General features: G+C 46.1%; 1 protein-coding gene across 1 annotated transcript in view; it reads right to left on the reverse strand.

Moving 5' to 3' along the window:
• Positions 1-3893: 3893 nt before the first annotated feature.
• Positions 3894-21218, reverse strand: part of LOC149333647 (uncharacterized) — a 64141-nt gene continuing 46816 nt past the window's right edge. The window contains exons 5-6 of the mRNA XM_089557770.1: positions 18563-18646; positions 3894-4088 (exon numbers count right to left, since the gene is read on the reverse strand). Of these exons, the coding sequence (XP_089413896.1) occupies positions 3931-4088; positions 18563-18646 (242 nt within the window). The 3' untranslated portion in view covers positions 3894-3930. The remainder of the gene's footprint in view (positions 4089-18562; positions 18647-21218) is intronic.

Raw genomic sequence — 21218 nt, forward strand, 5'->3', positions numbered from 1 at the left:
AGCTCGTATTAAATGGGATGTCATTGTGCTTAGTGAGGTTAGGAGGACAGATCAGGGGTATACAGTACTAAAGGGCGGGCACGTACTCAGCTATTGTGTATTAGCAGATAGACGAAAACTTGGTGTGGGAGTCCTCATCAAACAGGATATAGCTGGCAACATAGATGAGTTTTATAGTATAACTAGAGGCTGGCAGCTATCGTAATCAGGCTTAATAAGATTGCACAAGCTGAAGGTGGTGCAGGCCTACGCGCCTACATCAAGCCATGATGACCAGATTGTTCAAAGCGTCTATGAAGACGTGGAATTGGCAGTGACCAAAATAAGATCACAGTACACTGTACTGATGGGCGACCTCAATGCGATGGTAGGCAAGAAAAAAGCTGGAGACTAGGCTGTAGGTGACTATGGCATAGGTTGTAGCAATAGCAGGGGAGAGTTATGAGTAGAGTTCGCAGATAGAAATAATTACCCGATCATGAATACCTTCTTCCGCAAGCGAGCCAACAGGAAGTGGACGTGGAAGAGCCCCAATAACGTGACTAAAAATGAAATAGACTTTATACTGTGTGCTAACCCAGGCATCGTAGAGGATGTCGAGGTCCTCGGAAAGGTCCGTTGTAGCGACCTTAGAATGGTAAGGTTTCGTATTAGCTTCGATTTGAAAAGGGAACAAAGGAAATTAGTGAAGCGGAAGTCTATTAACGAGTTCGCATTAAGAGGGAAGTAGAGGAATTCAGGATTTTGCTGCAGAACATATTTTCCGCTTTAACTGAAGAAGACGACCGTAATGTTGAAACAATGAACGATCGTCTCACAGATATCACTACGGAGTGCGCCGTAGAAGTAGGCGGTGGGATGGTTCGACAGGATACCAGGAAGCTGTCTCAGAAGACTAAAGTTCTGTTTAAGATACGCCAAAGCACGAGGACATCTAACTCCATAGGCAGAATAGAACTAGTAGAGCTGTCGAAGTTAATATATAAGCTAAAGGTAGCCCACATCAGGAAGTTATACATGGAGAAAATGTAGCATGCTCTAAGGATCGTAAGTCGCCTAAAAGCAGTGAAGAGAAAACTAGGCATAGGTAAGAAACAGATGTATGCGATAAGAGACTAAGAGGGCAATGTCATTAGCAATATGGATAAGATAATTAAAGTAGCCGAAGAGTTTTGCACTAATCTATAAAGTAGCGATTGCAATCAGAATGTTACTGAGAGGGGCAGTAGAGCACAGGAATGGGACCTCCCGTCAGTAAAGAAGCAGGAAGTAAAGAAAGCCCTAGAGCCATGCAAAGGGGTGAAGCAGGTGGAGAGGATCAAATAACAACTGATTTGTTGAAGGATGGAGGAAAGATTGTGCTCGAAAAACCAGCCACCTTGTATAATCATTGCCTTGTGACCTCCAGCATACCTAGAGCATCGAAAAACGCCAACATTATCCTGATTCAGAAGAATGGAGACGTCAAGAACTTGAAGAAATACAGACCGATCAGCTTATTCTCTGTTGCCTAAGAGCTATTTACGAAGGTATTCGCTAATAGGGTCAATACAACCTTAGACTTCAATCAATCAAATGATCAGGTAGGTTTTTGTAAAGGATACTCAACATTAGACCATATTCGCGCTATCAATCAGGCGATAGAGAAATGTGCAGGATATAACCAGCCCCTATATATAACGTTCATTGATTACGAGAAAGCATTTAACTCAGTAGAAACCTCAGCACTCATGCAGACATTGCGAAATCAGGGTGTGGAAGAGCGTTATGTGAAAACATTGCAAATTATTTGTAACGATTGCACAGCCACCTAGTCCTCCGTAAAGTCAGCAATGAAATTCCAATAAGGAAAGCTGTCAGGCAGGGAGACACGATCTCGCCTATGCAACTCTACGCCTGTTTACAGGGGGTACTCCGGGGCCTGAAATGGGAACCGTTGGGGATAAGAGTTAATGGATAATGCCTAAGTAATCTGCGATTTGCTGATGACATCGTCTTGCTGTCATCCAGGACATGAACTGCAAAGCATGATTACTGAGTCAGACAGGCAGAGCACAATGGTGGGCTAAAAATTAAAATACCGAAAACCGAAGTAATATTCAACACTCTGGCAAGAGAACCGCAATTTCCAATTGGTGGCGAGGTGCTGGAAGTAGTAACAGAATATATTTATTTAGGGCAGGGAGTGACAGCTGACCCGGATCATGAGATGGAAGTAACTAGAAGAATAAGAATGGGGTAGAGCGCATATGGTGGTTTCTCTCAGATCATGAATGGCAGTTTACCAATATTCCTCAAGAGAAATCAGTTGTATCTTACCAGTATTCACCTACGGGGCAGAAACGTGGAGGCTAACAAAGGGGGTTCAGCTTAAGTTAAGGACAATGCAGCGAACTCTGGAAACAAAAATGATAGGTGCAACGCTAAGAGATCGGATGCGGGTGGAGTGGGTGAGGGAACTTACGCGGGTTAATGACATCCTAGTCGAAATCAAGAGGAAGAAGTGAGCTTGGGCGGGGCATGTAATGCGAAGGCAAGGTAACCGCTGGCCCTGAAGGGCAACGGGATGGATTCCAAGAGATGGCAAGTGTACAAAGGGACGGCTCAAGGTTGCGTACGCGGAGGAGCTTAATTTTGCGGGGATACGGTGCCCGCAACTGGCGAAGGGCAGGGTTAATTGGAGAGACATGTGTGAGGCCTTTGCCCTGCAGTGTGCGTAGGCAGGCTGATGATGATGATGACGATGCTTGCTTCGAGGATGTAACCCTATACCACCTCAAAAATTTTCGGTCTTCGTTTCATGACTGAAGGTTAATAATTATTTCGTTATCACCGGTTAAAAATTTAGGCGTTGTGTAAGTTCTTAATAATTTAAAGCAATGAGGAGGTGCTGCCCGTTCTATAGATTTTTTTTTTTCTTTTTGGTTTCCTTCTCTTTATAGTGTCCGCACATTTTACTAAAGGCTTATATTAGGTCGGGCTTTGAATACGCGTGTATGACGTCGGATTCACCTTAACGAGGCGATAGAGGGAAACACCACAGACTGAAACACCCTCTTATTATGTACATTGAGCACATGTGGGTGTGGTAAGGTTCGTCATAGTCGATGATGGCGCTCAATCACGGATTTCTGCACAGCTGCCGAAAGAAATTATCGTAGGATTTTCCTTTCCATTTCTCAATCAGCTGTTCGATTGATCACGACCGATATACGCGTCCCGAAAAATAAGGTCAGCAACCTGTTTGCAGTATAACCACCATCAAAATAATTGCAAGGTGAGTGAATTCACTACAACCACAGATATGCACTGAATTCCCGCAACCTTTTTCAAAATGGCGTAGTTCGCGCCGAGGAGGGTTGCGGGTGTTCGTCTAGTAGCACCCGCTTTCAATGGTTTCAATGTGAAAGTGCAGTCTGACTTGATTTAGGTTCTGTTTGTTTGTTTTGTATAGTTTTCACTGCGCTGTACTGGAGAGGTGGCGTAACTCGCGTATTCCTTCGTGTACAGCCCAATAACTGTAATGTTTTTGGAAGTATGGTGATGTGGATAAATAATTAAATAGATATGCTATTCAATAAGGACTGCTATGCGATATTATATCTCCTTCATGATCTACAACATATCTCATTCAGTTCGTTCCAGTACTGCGACCTGTCCGGCAGTATTATTTTTGGTGCTTTGAAAATTTTCCTGCACCAGCTCTCTTCTGATTTTGGTGTTTTCTGGCACTATTCCAAGGGCGGAAGAAACACATTAAAAAGAACTTTAGCGGTGTTCTTCAATTGGATTATAGCGTGGAACAGTTTACACAATGAGTGCTTTCTTTAGAAATCAAAGAAAACATTTGTGCGACAACATCGTATGATAGTTTATTTCAGAGAAAGGGAGTTAGCTGCTAATAATCACGGAATTTTACTAGACTGCTTTTTAACAAGCAACTGTAGCATCACCATTTTTGCACTTCCTCTCAAAAGTTTGATGAAAGCTATGGGTTTTGTTGCAAGCATTATGATACACGCGCTTGCAAGCTCCGGTCAAGCCAGTATCCACGACAGCATCAGTGAGAAGCAACATGCAGCCGTTTCCTGTAACAGACGAAAGAAAAAAATACAATGCAGTGGAATGTCACCGTCATTCATGAAACACACTTTCAGTTCTCTTTGCAAATTTCTAACCATTTATAATTTTAAAGTTAAAAGCCGCTGTCTATTCCGTGCTACCTATGAAGTAATTGACAGCCAGAATGCATGTGAGGTGTGCCATTTTGTAATGGCGGTACCGAGGCAGGCGACTAAATGTTGTAGCTTTGGTTCCAAAGCCGCCGATTACGATGTGCATTCTCAATGCATTTGAGAATAACAAAACTTTTCCGAGCAGTACATGGGAAGTGTTCATGTTTGCTTGTATTGTGGAGTTACCTAGTGGTACGAATGACTAACAGTAAGAGTGAACGCGATTTATAAGTTTATGACGTCTTATTTCAACAAAAGTAAAGCGCATATTTTAGCTTTGGTGCTTCTTTGGCTTTTGTTTTAGCTTTGGTGCTTCTTTGGAACCAGCTTTGACTGGTTCCACAAGCGGTCAGCGCAACGTGATTGTTTGTGGTCCGTCATGCACGCATGACATCTGTGAAATGAATGCCCCCCCCCCCCCCCCCACACACACACACAGAAATTTATTAAAAGTTATTTCTTGGCAGCTGAATAATCAGTATAAAATTAAGACACCTGCAATTGAAAAACATAACAGGATTAATTCACGAAGTTTTGGTTGGAGGACCAGCCTTTTTCGGCACTCGAGAAAGGATGATACTCCAGCCAAAACGTCGTGAATTAAATCCTGTTATGTTTTTCAATTTCTGGGGACATTATGTTGTATATACATATGACAAATGAAGGGGATGAGAGGGTCGTTATACATGAGGGAAGCCGACTACCACAGAAACCAAGGAACACGGGGGATTTTTCAAATTTATTTTGTGGTGTTGATAAATGGAGAATATTACTCAATATGCTATAGCTTAATAATAATTGGTTAGAAAATCAGAAGAAAAAACAACCATATGCGGCCGGTGGGAATCGAACCCACGACCTCCGAATTACGGGAGCACCGGTGCTTTACCAACTGAGCTCCGGCGACGGCTGTCGGGCCTTCTGCTTTCGGAGGTATTTATGTTTACAGATATCCCTCTTTGTATTCGGGAAAAACGAAAGCGCGCGCAGTCTAAAAAATACCACGTGACCGCACAGTTCGTGTGCCCGGATGCTCCGCGATTACTGCCCTCTCATCCGTGCTTTGTAAGTAACATCACTCGCTTCACGCCTTTCGTGCTGCCCAAGACAGGGCTTCGCGTTGTGCTTGGTTTCAATGATGAGAGCTAGTGGGTTCGGGCGCCAATCGAAAGACAGCGCGGCTCCTGTTTTTCAGCGTAATTCAAACGACGGTTATCAGGCTTGTTATATGCATTTTTGCCTATTGGGATCTTGTTCCCAAATTCGAACTCATGACATTTTCAGCGTTCCTCCGCATGCATTCTGCTAACGTGAGAGTGCAATTATCGCCGCAGAAACGGGAGCCGCGCTTTCTTTCGACTGCAGCCCGTGGCCACCGGCGCTTATCTTGGAACCAAGCACAACGCGAAGCCTTGTCTTGGGCAGCACGAAAGGCGCGAAGCGAGTGATTTTTTTACAAACACGGATGAGAGCGCTGTAATCGTGGCGCATTCGGCGCACGGAGCGCGCTACCACGTGGTATTTTTTAGACTGCGTGCGCTTTCGTTTTTTTTTTTTCGATTAAACAGAGGGGTAACTGTAAACATAAATACCCCCGAAAGCAGAAGACTTGAAAGCCGTCACCGTAGTTCAGCTGGTAGAGCACCGGAGATCCGATAATTCAGTAGTCGTGTGTTCGGTTCCCAACGGTGGCATGTGGGACTAACGAGTCGCGGAGCCATTTCGCATTAGCTAACGCAAGGCCCTACTGCAAATGTGCGAGGAAAGGAGCAGTGATGTGACACGCCGCACAGCTGGCGCGCCGCCTCCGCAGCTGCGCGGGTGACTCAGAGGTGCCGCCGCCGCGCTCGCCAATGGCGCATGCACAGTAGCGGCACATAGCTAGCGTGCCGGGGCCGTCGCCGCTGCCGCGCGCTCTCCATCGCCTGTCTCTCTCTCCTAGTTGCTTTCGCAATCCTCCAGGTTTAACCAGAGGTAAATCACTTCCAATTTTTTAAACTCCACGGACTTTCTTTTTCTGCCAAAAAAAAAACGGCCACCCCAAATCTGGTTAGTAGGGCCTGGGTTGGACAATATTTATGGAGCTCCGTAAGCTTCCTCTTGACGCCTCAACGTTTCAAGCGATATTTAAAAAGTAAATTTATTTATCTGGAATAACTATTCAAATAGGAGGAGCGGAAAATAGTACTGTAACTGTAGGTAAACCCTAACAACATCCATGAGATTTCAGTTCTGAAGACCACTGTTTTTTTTTAATAAATCTTGCTCCAAGTTAGGTGGAGCGCCCTGTGTGTGTGTGTGTGTGTGTGTGTGTGTGTGTGTGTGTGTGTGTGTGTGTGTGTGTGTGTGTGTGTGTGTGTGTGCGTGTGTGCGTGTGTGCGTGTGTGCGTGTGCGTGCGTGTGCGTGTGTGTGTGTGTGTGTGTGTGTGTGTGTGTGTGTGTCTGTGTGTGTGTGAGAGAGAGAGAGAGATAGAAGCCAACAGCCCCAGAAACCAACCAAGGGACACAGGGGATTTTAGTTTATTTATCTATTTTGTGGTGTTGATCACTTTAGAATTTTAGTGAATATGTTATCGCTTAAAGCTAATTAATTAGAGAAGCAGCAGAAAGACCGACCACATCCTGCCGGTGAGATCCGAACCCACGACCTCCGAATTACGTGTCCGGTGCTATACCGCTGAGCTACGGCGACGGCTGTCTGGAGAAGTTTGGTTGAGCACGAAGTAGGGACCAATGAAACGGGGCTGGAACTTGTCGCAAAGACCAGGCGTCCGCAGAGGGGTAGAAAGCAGGACCTCGTCTTCACGGTTGAACGAGACAACGTGGTGCGTCGTGTCGTAGTTACTCTAGCGATCTTCCTGACAGGCTTCCGTGTTCAGGCGAGCAAGGTGGCGGCACCGGGCCAAGCCGGAGAGGAACTGGTCGGGGACAGGCGGTGAAGAGTTCGCAGGCGTCGAGAAGAAAGAGGCGTCGAGAATGGTAGTGGGAGAACGGCCGTAAACGAGGAAAAACGGGGAGTAACCAGTGGTTCTTTGTAACGCGGAATTGTAGGCAAAAGTGACAAAGGGAAGGACTGCGTCTCAATTCCGGTTGTCAGGTTCGACGTACAAAGCAATCATGTCGGACAGGGTGCGATGGAACCGCTCAGTAAGACCATTGGTTTGGGGGTGGTAGCTGGACGTCATCTTGTGAAGTGTAGAAGAAGATTGCAGAACTTCGGGAAGAAGGGTCGAAAGGAATGTCCGGCCGCGGTCACTGAGAAGCACCCGAGGGGCGCTGTGGCGTAGTACGATGGATTGTAGAAAGAATGTAGCAACTTCGGGGGCCGATCCATCAGGCAAGGCTGCGATCTCGGCGTAGCGTGTCAGATGGTCGACGGCAGTGACTATCAAGCGATTACCTCGTGTAGATAGAGGAAGCGGGCCGTACAGGTCGATGCCGACGACGGCGAACGGCGTGGCGGGGCATGGTAGAGGCTGTAGATGTCCAGCAGGAGGTGAAGTCGGTCGTTTTCGGCGCTGGCACAGCGGGCAAGATGCGACGTATTTAGCGACACTGGAGGAAATGCCAGGCCAAAAGAAACGGCTCTTGACGCGGTCGTAGGTTTTGTGAAAACCTAAGTGACCGGTCGTCGTGTCATCGTGGAGGGCTTTCAAAATACGGGAGCGAAGTGTACGTGGTACCACTGGAACCCAGCGGGTGCCATCAGGGCAGTAAACGTAGCGGCAGAGCACATCGTTGTCGAGTTCGATCTGCCGAAGCTGCCGACGCAGCCGAGCGGTAGAAGGGTAGGAAGTTCCCGAGAGATGGTCGATTATGGAGCGGCAATAAGCATCGTTGCGTTGATCCGACACAAGGGCGGTCAAGTCGTCAGATGCGAAGCAGGGGAGGGCGGCGACGTGCAGAAGAACCGGCGACGAAGAGGAGTCGCTATGACAGGTGGAAGGTGGGACAGAATAACGACACGAAGACTTCGGGAGCGGGCAACGAGAGAGGGCATCGGTGTCTCGGTGCGTTCGAATGGCCTTGTAGGTGACGCCAAAGCTGTACTCTTGGAGACGAAGAACCCAGCGCCCAAGGCGGCCAGTCAGATTTTTGAGGCTGGACAAACAGCATAACGCATGATGGTCCGTGACGGCCGTGATGTGGCGGCCGTAAAGATAGGGGTGGAATTTATGAACTGCCCAAACGACGGCAAGGCATTCTTTCTCAGTGGTAGTGCAGCTACGTTCCGCAGGTGTGAGAGTGCGGCTGGCGAACGCAATAACTCTTTCACGAGAAGCACTATCACGTTGCAGGAGAACAGCACCAAGGCCGTGGCCGCTAGCGTCAGTGTGTAGAATGGTGGGAGCAGCATCGTCGAAGTGGCCAAGGACAGGGTCGGAGGTGAGTGCTTGCTTCAAGGCTTGAAAAGCACTTTCGCATTCCTCAGTCCAAACGAAGGCACTGTGAGCAGTGAGGAGCTGATGCACTGGCGCGGAAATGGTAGCGAAATTTCACATAAAACGCCGAAAATAAGAGGACAGTCCGAGGAAACTACGCAGTTCTTTAGTCTGCTGGGGACGGGTAAAGTTCAGGACAGCGGCAAGCTTATCAGGGTCGGGTCGAATGCCGTCCCGGCTGAGGAGGTGGCCCAGAATCGTGATTTCTTTCCTGGCGATGTGGCACATTTTCGTATTAAGTTGAAGGCCAGCAGAAGCGAGATAAGCGAGCACTTCATCGAGGCGGCGTAAGTGCTCCCGAAAAGTTGAAGAGAAAATAACAATGTCGTCCAGATAGCATATGCAGGTTTTCCATTTCAGGCCGCGAAGAACTGTATCAATCATTCGTTCAAAAGTAGCAGGAGCATTACACAGTCCAAACGGTATAACATTAAACTCGTGAAGGCTGTCGGGAGTAGCGAACGCGGTTTTTTCTTTGTCCGTTTCATGCATGGGAATCTGCCAGTAACCGGAACGAAGATCTAGGGTGGAAAAGTATTCAGCTCCCTGGAGAGAGTCGAGGGAGTCATCTATCCGGGGCATGGGGTAAACGTCTTTACGAGTAATTTTGTTAAGTGCACGGTATCAAAACAAAATCGCACTGACCCATCCTTCTTCTTCACCAAAACCACCGAGGAAGACCAGGGACTGGCGGAAGGGCGAATAATGTCTCGGCGGAGCATATCACTGACATTGTCTTCGATGACTTTGCGTTCAGATAAAGAAACGCGGTACGGGCGGCGGCAATCAACCGAGGTACCTTCAGTAGCGATGCGGTGCTCGGCAACAGAAGTGTTGCCCAGGGTAGCGGAACTCACATCAAACGAGTCTTGGTGCTTGCGAAGCAAGTCCAGTAACTCTTGTCGTTGCGACGCCGGGAGGTCAGGATTGATGGTGGCAGAAAGGATGGAGAGAGAAACGTCCGCTCAAGGGCGCGCCTGGGAGAAGGGCGCCGTAAGCACGACGAGGGAAACCGGGTGCATGTCCAACGTGCAGGAAAAAGAAGTGTCTTTGGGTAACACGAGAGGTTCACGGGAAGTGTTCAAGGCAGCGACGATGGTAGATCCATTTTCAAAGCGAACAAGGCTAGGCGTCAAGGCAAGTCCCCTGATGAGGTGTCGATCAGAAGGCGCGATGAGCACATCCCCATGAACGATGGTATCAGAAGTAAGCGTCACAAGATTTTGACTCACAGCGGGTAAAACCGAATCTGCAGCGGCAATAAGGCGATGACAGCGCTCGGGGACTTCCGATGATGGGTCGCTCTCGGTCATTTGGACGATGCGGTCACGGCAAGAAATAAAAGCACTGACGGAAGACAAGAAATCCCAGCCAAAAATCATAAGGTAAGCACAAGGAGACAGCACGGCAAATTGTACATGGTGACGGACACCGTCTATAGAAACCCGGACAGTGCACTTAGCGGATGGGAAAATGATGACGTCGTTGGCTCCACGCAGGGGAGGCCCATCGTACGGCTTTTTTTACTTTCCGCAAGCGAGAACATAAGTCACTATGAATAACAGAAACTGCAGCGCCCGTGTCAATCAAAGCCTGCAGTATTAAACCTTCAACCCACACTGAAACCATATTGGACGGGCGCTCCGGAGGTATTTGTCTGTGTCCAAAGCGTGGAGCTTTCCCTCCAAAAACTGCAGCGCCTAGTTTTCCGAGCGAATGTCAGGTGCGGTAGAAGCGGGTCGGAGTGGAGAGGAAGAGCGGCGGTACAGCGAAGGGGATCGAGCTCTGGTGGGTCGATAATCACGAGGCTGAACAGAACTGGTGCAAGGTAAAGAAGAACGTCAGAAGAGTCCGTGAAGGAACGGCGCTAATGAGAGGGACCACTAAGTGTATAGGCATTTTCGAAGGCTTCATACCCGCGACGTTCGTCTTGAAGGCGCCGACGGCATAAGCGGGAAATATGGCCCCGGAAGCCGCAATAATAACAAATCGGGCGGCTGGGGCGCCAGGGCGTGTAGGACGTTGAGGTTGGAGGGGCCAAAGCTGTGACATGGTGACGTGGCGGCTGTGGCGTCGGAGGCGGGCCATAGACAGGTGGCATGCCAGCGACCTGAGCGTACGTGGGTGTTGGGCGAGGAGCAGGAGTGTGGGGTGCCAGAGAGCAGGTTATTGACGCCAGCCCTTCTTTAATCATGCTGGGGAGGCCAGCACCAGCAGATAACGGAGCAGGAGGCGCCGGTTCGGACAGGCAGGAAGAACCGTGGGTGAGAAGCTCTTCCCGAATGAGCGCTCGAATCAGGCTACGCAGGTCGGAGTTGATGGGCAAAAGGGAGGTAGCCGGGTCAGGTTGCAAACGGATGGATTGCAGCTGATCGAGGCGCTGGCAGGTCTCTATGATGGCATCGACGGACGTAGGGTTTTGGACAGCAAGAGCATTGAACAGCATAGAGCCGATACCCTTCAGGTCGTGGCGAACACGGTCAGCTTCGGTCATTGTGGCATTGACACGCCGGTAGAGAGCAAGTACATCCTCAATATAAGAAGTGTACGACTCGGCAGGGCGCTGGATGCGGTCAGCGAGCTTTTTCTTGGCTACTTCAGAGCGAACAGCCGGAGAGCCAAAAATCTGTCGCAACTGCTGCTTGAAATTTCTCCAGTCTGGGATATCCGTCTCATAATTTAAGAACCATGTGCGTGCGACGTCAATCAAATAAAAGGACACATTGAGCAGCTGAAGAGGGTCGTCCCAGTGGTTGAAAGAACTCACGCGGTCGTAGTGGTGAAGCCAGTCGTCGACGTCATCGCCACGGAGGCCAGCAAACATCTGAGGGTCGCGTTGGGGGCTGCTCACGGTCCAAGTTGTGGGGGCAGCAGAAGGCGAGCGGGAGGAACCTGGGTCGGCGGTGTTCTCCTCTTGAGATATGACGGTCAGAGTACACAAGCGGCGATCAGAACGCAGCTCCAGGGGGAAGCGTGGAAAGAGGATACGGGGAATGCAAGGAGCACCTCCACCACGTGTAAGGGAAGACTTCACGGAGAAGTTTATTCTAGCCCTTTCGCCAGAGACGTCTTGCAAGCGAACAGCCTCAAGCGATCACGATGTGAATCTTGAGGAGAAAGAGAATGAAGTCGCAGCCAGAGAGGCGACGATGACGAAGGGGATAAATTGCTTACAATATATATATATATATATATATATATATATATATATATATATATATATATATATATATATATATATATATATATATATATATATATATATATATATATATGCGCCCGGGGCAGGCTTTATTCCTACCGGAGGGAATGGCGTATACGCCACGAACACGGCGATGGAGATGATGACGAATATAGACAAATGAAGATGAGGTTCGCCCCACAGTGCTTGCACTAACTGGTATCCCCCCACCCCGGAAAAAGGCAACCATCCTATTTGCGAGTTGGAGGAATGAAGGGCGACGGGAAAATGGCGTGAAGCGCGACACGTGGACGATCTCGATGCCATGATAGCGACTGTCCATAAAAGGTGAAACGGGAGCAACACGATAGTCAAAGGGGGACGTTTATTCAAGCGCTGTCCAGGGACCAGTATGGCTGCTCATATATTTTTCATATAACCCTCAAGTACACACAGGTGTCCACAGCAAAAACTCATCACCAGGGAAAAAGATACGGCGCAGTGGTCAGGACAGCGTCGTTTGCAGGGGGCCTTGGAAGCTTCTGTGTTCAATCGCGCAAGTTCACGGCATTGGGCGTGACGGGTAGTAAACTGATCGTGGAAGAGTGCTGAAGAGGAGACGGAGACAGAAAAGATGTCTCCATGACGACGGTAGTGGTCCGGCCATAAATAAGGAAAGAAGGGCGAGTAAAGGATTGCGCACTGTAGCGTAGTATTGTAAGCATAGGTAACAAACGGGAGCAGAGAGTCCCAGTTGGTATGGTCAGGTTGAATGTAGGTGGAAAGCATATCCGAAAGGGTCCGATAGAAGCGTTCTTTGAGGCCATTGGTTGAGGTGAAAAGGGGATGTGGTTTTTTTTGGTGGTATTCGAGGCATGCAGAAATTGCGTCAAAATGGCAGAGAGGAAATGTCTGCCGTGGTCACTGAGGAGAACAGGAGTGTCTCCGTGACCTAGAAGAATGGTCTGCAGCAAAAAAATGGGCTATCTCTGCAGTGGAGCCTAAAGGAAGAGCAGCCTTTCTGCGTATATGGTGAGGTGGTCCACGGCATGATCCAACGATTAACCCGCTGTTGTTAACGGTAGAGGCCTGTAAAGGTTGATGCCGACAACCTCAAACGGGGTAAATGGGCATGGAACGGGTTGGAGGAGGCCCGCAGGAGGAGACGTTGACCGTATCAGGAGTGGACAGGAAACAGGAGGCGACGTTTTCTGCAACACTAGTCAAAAAGCACGGCCAGAAGTAATGGCTTTTAAGGTGATCGTAGGTCTTCGGGAACCGAAGTGACCAGCAGTCGGGTCATCGTGGAATGCTTGCAACAGATGACGGCGAAGGAAGCGAGGAATGACAGGAACCCAGGAGCGGCCAAGAGGGTTGTAGTTTAACTACAGCAGCGTGCTATTCCTTATTGTGAAATTGGTGAGCTCATGGCGCAGTCCCGCATTCAGTGGCGAAGTAGCACCGGTAAGTTCGTCGTTGAGCGTTCGGCTGCTACAGTTGGACCGCCGAGTCGAGACGAGATCCCTGGCCACGGATTGGAGACGAAATCAAAGGAGGTGGTCGCCACAGCATGAGGCGGTGTATCCTCAGGAAGGCCTGGTGACGAAGGAGGCGACGTGGGTCGAGGTGGCGGAGGAGTGAATGAACAACAAGAGCGTAGGCGCGCTCATGTTGTTGTCCAGATTTGTATGTGGCTGTAAAATCGAATTCTTGCAGACGGAGAATCCAGCACTCCGGCAGTCCAGACAGATTCTTTAAGGAGGACAACAAGCACAGAAGGTAATGGTCGGTTAGAGTCATGAGGTGCCGGCAGTATAGTTAGGGGCGAAACATTTGATCGGCCCGCAATTGGTGAGGCAGTCCTGTTCGGTGATGGTATAGTTCTCCTCGGTTGGAGTCAGCGTACAATTCGCGTAGGCAACGACCTTTTCGGCAGAAAAAACTTGTCGCTGGAGAAGCACAGCGCCAAGTCTGTGCCCGCTGGCGTCGGTGTTCGTAATTGTTGAAGCAGAGTAATCAACATGTCAGACGACAGGGTCAGACGTCAGGGCTCGTTTTAATTCTGCAAATGCTGCCTTACAATGCATAGATCAGTCATAGTTTATTCCTGCAGTGAGAAGCAAGTTTAGAGGCGACGCGATAGACGCGAAGTTTCCGATGAACTGACGGAAGAGCGATACCAGTCCAAGGCAACTAAGAAACTCTTTGGCACTGGATAGACGTGGGAAATGGAGAGCAGTCGCAATTCTATCGGGGTCAGGTCGTTTTCCATCCTTGCTGACGACGTGGCGAAGCACTTTAATGGGTTTGGAGGCAAAGCGACATTTTTAGTATTTACTTATTTCTTACAATACCTTCAGGGCCCCAGTGGGGTGTTACAGAAGGGAGTGGATAAAAAAGTAAAGAAAATGCAGCAAAATGAAAACAAAAAGTAAATGGAAAATGTAATGTAATACAGCAAGGAATGAAAAAACGTAAACTTGAACAAAATACAAATCAGATTACGTAAGAAAACAGCCTAGTCAAACACATAGTTTTCCGCGGCATTTTTAAATAAACAGGTGTCAGAAATGTCGGCAACCAAGGTGGGCAGGTGGTTCCCATCGCTCGCCGTCTTTGGTATAAACGAGTTAAAATATGCATTGCTTCGGCAGTATGGAATGCGTACCTTGTGGCGATGACCTGTGCGAGGTGATATGAATGATGGTTCAGATAGAAGATCCAGTTTTAGCTGATGATTGTGGTAGTAAATCTGGTGAAAAGTTAGTATTCGCGCGAGTTTTCTACGAAGGGGAAGGCAAGGAAGGTTCAAGTATTTTTTATTGTAGTTACACTAGCAGTGCGGGAAAAGTTGGACAAAATAAATCGGGCGCTACGATTCTGTACTGACTCTAACTGATTAGTAAGAGTTTGAAGTCGCGGGTCCCACACAGAGCATGCATATTCTAATTTCGATCTAACTAAGGTTTTATAGAGTAGCAGTTTTAAAGAAGATGGAGCCATGGAATAATTACGACGCAAGTAGCCAAGCATGCGGTTAGCATTGTTAACAATATAATCGACATGTGCCTGCCATGAAAGGTTAGCATTTATATGAACCCATAAATGTTTATATGTGGTAACTTGCTCGAGGAGAGAACCTGAAAAATTGTAGGGAATAAGATTTTCGTTAGCAGACCGGTGTGAAATACGCATGACCTTACACTTGTTAGTATTCAATCTCATGAGCCAAATATTACACCAAATAGATACCTTATTTAGGTCACTTTGAAGTAAGGATGAGTCTGAAGCGGATTTGATTACTCGATAAATAACGCAATCATCTGCGAAAAGTCTGATTTTAGAGTTAATAGAAATTGGCAGATCGTTAATGTATATTAGAAACTATAGCGGCCCGAGCACGGAACCTTGAGGCACGCCGGAGGTAAGAGAGCGTGGTGAGGAATCAGCGTTATTTGCAGTGACGAATTGAGTTCTGTTACGCAAAAAACTCTCGATCCATGAAAGAATGTTTGGGTCGATGTTTAGTTTACCGAGCTTAAAACAAAGTAGTTGGTGATTAACAAGATCAAATGCTTTCTGAAAATCTAAAAATACACAGTCAATGAAAAATCCCTTGTCTAATGCATCAAATAAATCATGGGTGAAGGAAATCAGTTGCGTTTCACAAGAAAATGATTGACGAAAGCCATGCTGATGAAGGAAAAAAAACGAATGATTTTCTAGAAATTTAACCAGATTAGAATAAATGACATGTTCAAACAGTTTACACGGGACACTCGTTAATGATATGGGTCTGTAATTAAGAGCACAATGAGCATCACCAGACTTGAATATTGGTACCACCTTACCCACCTTCCAGTCCCCGGGTAGCTGCCCTGAATTCAAAGATTGCGAAAACAGTGCACACAAGTAAATGGAAGAATAAACACTTGTATTTCTTAAAAATTTAGAATTTATGTCGTCGATTCCCGAAGACGAAGAAATTTTGAGATTATTAATTAGACTTTCTATACCAAGACTGTCAAACACAATTGGGTCCATTAATGGATTCTGCACAGGCTGAAAAGAGGGCAGAGAAACAGATGACTGCTGTAAAAAAGCATTAGAAAAGGCGTCGTTGAGCACTTGAGGACACTGATGAAGGAATGGCTGCGCCGCTTCTATCGTTCAGAGCTATTGCTTTATGCTTGGGACCAGAAATGATGTTCCAAAATTTTTTGGCATTATCAATCAACAAAAACGGAAGCGTACTCTGGAAAAAAACCTGCTTGGCGTTTCTTAAGGCTTTTCGATACTCAGATGTTATGGCATGATACACAACCAAGTGATCAGGGCAACCGGTGGCTTTCGCTCTGCGGTAAACTCGTTTTTTTTTTTTACTTAAAAGGCGTTTTAATGCGGCAGTGAACCACGGGGAACGTTGCTTGCCTGATATGACGCGTAAAGGTATGTGTTTTTGGACGAGGAAATGAACTTTTTCTTTAAAAAGGCGCCAGTTCGTTTCCACAGTACGGTTATAAAAGTTTGGCATGCACTCACCTAAGAAGATTTCGAGTTCTGCGCTAATCGACGGAAAATTTGCCTTTGAATAATCTCTGATATATTTGGGATTGGGTCGCACACCTGTGTTAGTGTCTTTAAGGTCAAACTGGATGAAGAAGTGGTCACTGAGGCCTGGTAGAAATGCCAATGAATGAACTAGCTCAGGGACCGTAGTTAGAAGAAGATCAAGAATGTTAGCGCTAGTAGTGGTGGTACGGGTTGGCTGGGTAATCAGCTGAGCAAAATTGAAGTCAGTGCACAGATTTATGAAGTCAATCGTGTCAGGTGACGAATCCAGAGTGGAAGGGAACGCGCCAGACCAAATTATTTTTGGCATGTTGAAATCGCCAAGTAAAAAGATTGGCGAAGAAGGAAACCTAACTAAAATGTGATTGAGCACATCATGAAGTTCACTACAAAAAGACGATGGAGCAATTGGAGGGCGATAGCATGCGCAGAAGGTTATGTCTCGATTATTAATGCGTATAGAGGCGCATACAATTTCTAGTGAAGAAACAAGTGACACGTGTGAAGAATGCAGATGTTCAGCGACCGCCATCAGAACACCGCCTCCTATTCTGTCTCCACGGTCACATCGAAAAGTAATGAAATCCTTTTCACAGTTTAGTATTTCATCATTAGAAATCTTTGAATTCAGCCAGGTTTTGGTGAGGACCAGAATGTCTGTCGGTGAGGACCAGAATTGAGCTGAAGGCCAGCCCCTGCAAGCGTGGTTAAAATTTCATCGAACTGTTTAAGGTGGTCTGTAAAGGTAAACTAAAAGATGACGTCCTCGTCTAGGTAGCAAGGACAAGTTTGCCGTTTGAGGCCCCGGAGAACTGCATCAATACTGCGCTCGAACGCAGCTGGGGCATTGCAGAACACTAAAGGCATAACGTTGAATTCATGAATATAGACAAATGATCACGACGTTCGGGCACAAGACCTACTATATATATATATATATATATATATATATATATATATATTACTAAATGAAGAATAGTCTGTATTACAGATATCTGTAAAAATACTAAGTATGCAATCCCAAAAAACAAGGAAGAACGTTGGCGTGTGGGCACACTCGGCCAGTGTGGACAAAAGATGTGGTGCGGAGAATAACACGAAAAACCGGCATGGTATTTTTATAATACTCCAAAACAGTGTCATTCCTTAATATAATTTGCTTCCTTGGTGTTCCTTTTTATGATTGCGAAGGATTTTGGGTTAATAATATAATTCGCTTGCAAGTGACACGTTTTAAGACGGCACAAGAGCTTGCAAATTTAAACATGATATCGAACCCACATATACTATCTATTAGACCCCTAGCCTTTAGATTGCAATATATATTAGATATCTATTGATTCATAAAACATTTTGACAAGGCAGGTCCGTGACTTCGCCTGCATACCAATCATCTGTCGCTAAAAAGAGAATTTTTATTGAATCAGTAAATAAAAGCGCTTTTGATAATTGAGCAGTGTTCATTTTTTGCTTAAATTTTAATAGGTCACTGTTGCGTTTTCGAGCAAAAAAATCAACCCACATAATTTAGTAAAGGGCTGAGATTATTAACAGGTGGTGTTCCGGAATAAATATTTCTTTAAAACGACTAAATTATGCAAGAAAAGGCATCCGGAGAGCAAAAAAATATAGAGCTATGTCCAATTTTACCTGCAAGATAATTTTTAGTTTCGTAATTGGCACTTTCAATGGCAGCGCTGAGAATGCCCGTCCGTCGAGTGCTTTCTTCTCTGCCTCTAGATTTCTTTTCTGCTTATAATTAGTAAACAACTTACCGTTTTGCCCACACTTCTACTTCATCATTCACTTTTAACTAAGCACTCAACTGCGCCAACTTCCCCAAGATTGAGGTATCGTTTTGAAGAGAGTGATAAATTAATCACTTAAACTTACCGAAATAACAAAATGCTTACATTAGTAAGAACACCAAAAAGTACATCAGATAAATGGGTTAGCTTTACGGAACCTGACTGCGCTACTTCGTGTCCAACAGATGTGCTGCATTTATGAGACGTAGAGCTGTTCTGAAGTAAATCAGGTTTAGAGACTTGGGCCAAGCACAGTTGGTTCCATAGTATGCATCAGCTGCGTGAACACAGAACGTTATGGTCAGCCTTGGAGCCCATACTTACCGTCTTCCATGAAGGGCACACGGAAGATCGAGCAGCCGGTGTAGTTGGAGTAAATTAGCGTGAAATTCATCGTTATACTTTCATCTGAAAATTTTAAAAGAAAGGTAGTATAATAACACGTACATCGCATCAAATAAGGCCGCTTCCATTTGACAGCTGTTAGGAGCTACAATAAAGAGGAGGCAATTGAGGGAAAGGTGAGATCAGCTTTTATTTTGGAAGATACATTAGGTGGATGCAAAGCACATGTTTCAGTATGTCAAACTATGTTTAAATAAAAAAGTGTTAACAAGTGTTTCCGAGATACACTGCGCCAGTATATGTTCCACGAAGTAAAATGAAAGGTGTGGTTTAAAAATGCTGCAGTTTTCTCTTCCCAGGATACTGTATTTGTAATCTGCTAAAGCGTTAGGCTGTGTTGCGCCGGAAATGAAAGTAGCAATGGTTTCCCTATTGCCTCTGCACACGAAGCTCGGCAGATTTCGGCAGCCATTATGTTGTTGTCTTCCTTCAGTAATTTTATCATGTAATTCTCCGTCTTGTTTCAGGAACAATACTCGAAATATTGTTTCAATTTCAAGCGAGCCAGTTTGTGTTTTGAGGCTCGATAACTCACACAGCCACGATCTATTTAACTTTATATACCTTTACTCTGACTGAAAACAAAAAAGATGACTAAATGCAACTTTGGGTAGTAATATTGATGTTTAATCCTGGACAACTTCAACAAAAAAGTGTCCGCCGTTTCGGCGCGTTGAAACGAGAGCTGGAACAAACATTGTGGAACGATGGTATTTTTTGCCGCGCGCACAATCGGCGCTTAACAAAGAAATATTGTCACGTGAAAGAAAAAAGGCTAGTCTTCAGCCGACATGAACGCTGTACGCTGAAATCAATCGGCCCTGCTGACAAATAGTTTGCTAAGGTTGTAAATTGCGAAGGGTGAAAGTTCTTGCTTCTACATTCGTCTTGTGAAATGGAAAGAAGACGACTGCTTCTCGACTGGTTAAATCGGTGCGCAGTGATACACATTGTGCGCATAACCGTGGTACAGCTTGGATTTTCTTAATTCTGTGGGATCCTGCGACGTCGCGAGTAGCCTTGTGGAGATGTACTCAAGCTATAAACACAAACAAACACAACACTCATTTCCGAACCGACTGTCGAGAAAATCTTAAATAATTATCGCTATGGCAGATTTTTATCGTTTCGAGCGACCGATTGTTTGCTGCTTCTTGGACATATTATTCCTCAACTCTGCTGGATTTTTGCATCATCCGCGATATGACTACAGAAATATTCAGTGGGTGAATAATACCACAATCGCCCACTTTGGCAGCAGAGCATGGTGTGTATTTTTTCTAGAAAATTGATGCTCGAGGCGTGTACGTATTTTTATTTGTTTATTTTTATTAATTTTTTTTTCAACGAGATGAGTCCTTGAGGGGTGTATTTTCTCTAGAAACACACACCTCAAAGACTCGTCTCATTGAAAAGAAAAATTAATTTTCTATGTAAACCTTAAGAATCCAAGAGAAACGAAATCTCCGTTTTAATAGTATGGTATACTTATGCAATTTGTGTGGAATTTCTCTAGTGTTTAAATGGTAATTTGTAATTTTTCCTCAACTTCAGTGAGCGTGTCCGAATCGAAATCCCAACTGGCGAGCATATACATCTGAAGCCTTGTTCAGTAGGCGCAAGAATGAGAGGAGAGCGTGGGCTATTTGCACTATTTGAATCCTTAGGCTTCTCATACGGGTAGCGCAGACATGCGCGTCCGGCACCTGCACATTGATTACCCAAGCTAGAAAGCGCATCAAAAGAGCCAGCACGTACTTCGTTCCCGGTTTTAGCACTTGTGTAGCTCAGTATTTTAAAAGCGGCCACTACGAGTAAAGTGCCCGAGTAATTGGGAAAATCAGATATATCCGACAGTCTTAATTGCAGAAGCCGGAAGTCGGCAATTGCAAGACTATTTTCGCAGAATACCCCCCCCCCCCCCCCCCCTTACTGGAACCGTACTAGAAGTTTGTTTTTCTCTAGTTTTGTAATCTATATAAAAACAGCAGAATATTCAGGCTACCCGTACGAAAATTTAATGTAACCCTCCAGGAACACACTACATCGGTTGAAATCAACCATCATATAGATTCGGGTATAACAACCTTTAAGTTAACTTCCCATAACTTCCTACATTGCCCCGTTAAAAAAACCTGTTCCTCGAACTCCTCAGAGTGAGAAACCGATCAGTCAGCCACTTTCAGGCACCCAACAACTTCAGTCTATACTTGTCGGAGAATCCCTGAAGAGACAAAAACAGAATTAAGCGCATTTATATTACTATCATCGGCCTGACTACGCCCACTGAAGGGCGAAGGCCTATCCCATGTCTCCGATTAACCATATCTTTTGTCAGCTGCTGCCACCGTGTCCCCGCAAACTGCTTAATCTCATCGCAATTCGTCCCTTTCTGTTGCCCCCTCCCTCCCCCTCCCTACTCTTTGCTTCCCTTGGAATTCACTTCGCTACACCCAAGGACCAGCGGACCTTGCCTTCGCATTACGTGCCCTACCCAAGCCCATTCTTCCTCTTGATTTCGTCTAAGATGTCGCAACACAAGTTTCTTCCCTCAGCCACTCTTATAGCCACAATT

Source organism: Amblyomma mixtum, chromosome 8 (genome assembly GCF_055824585.1).
Source record: "Amblyomma mixtum isolate Tamu chromosome 8, ASM5582458v1, whole genome shotgun sequence".
NCBI lineage: Eukaryota > Metazoa > Arthropoda > Arachnida > Ixodida > Ixodidae > Amblyomma > Amblyomma mixtum.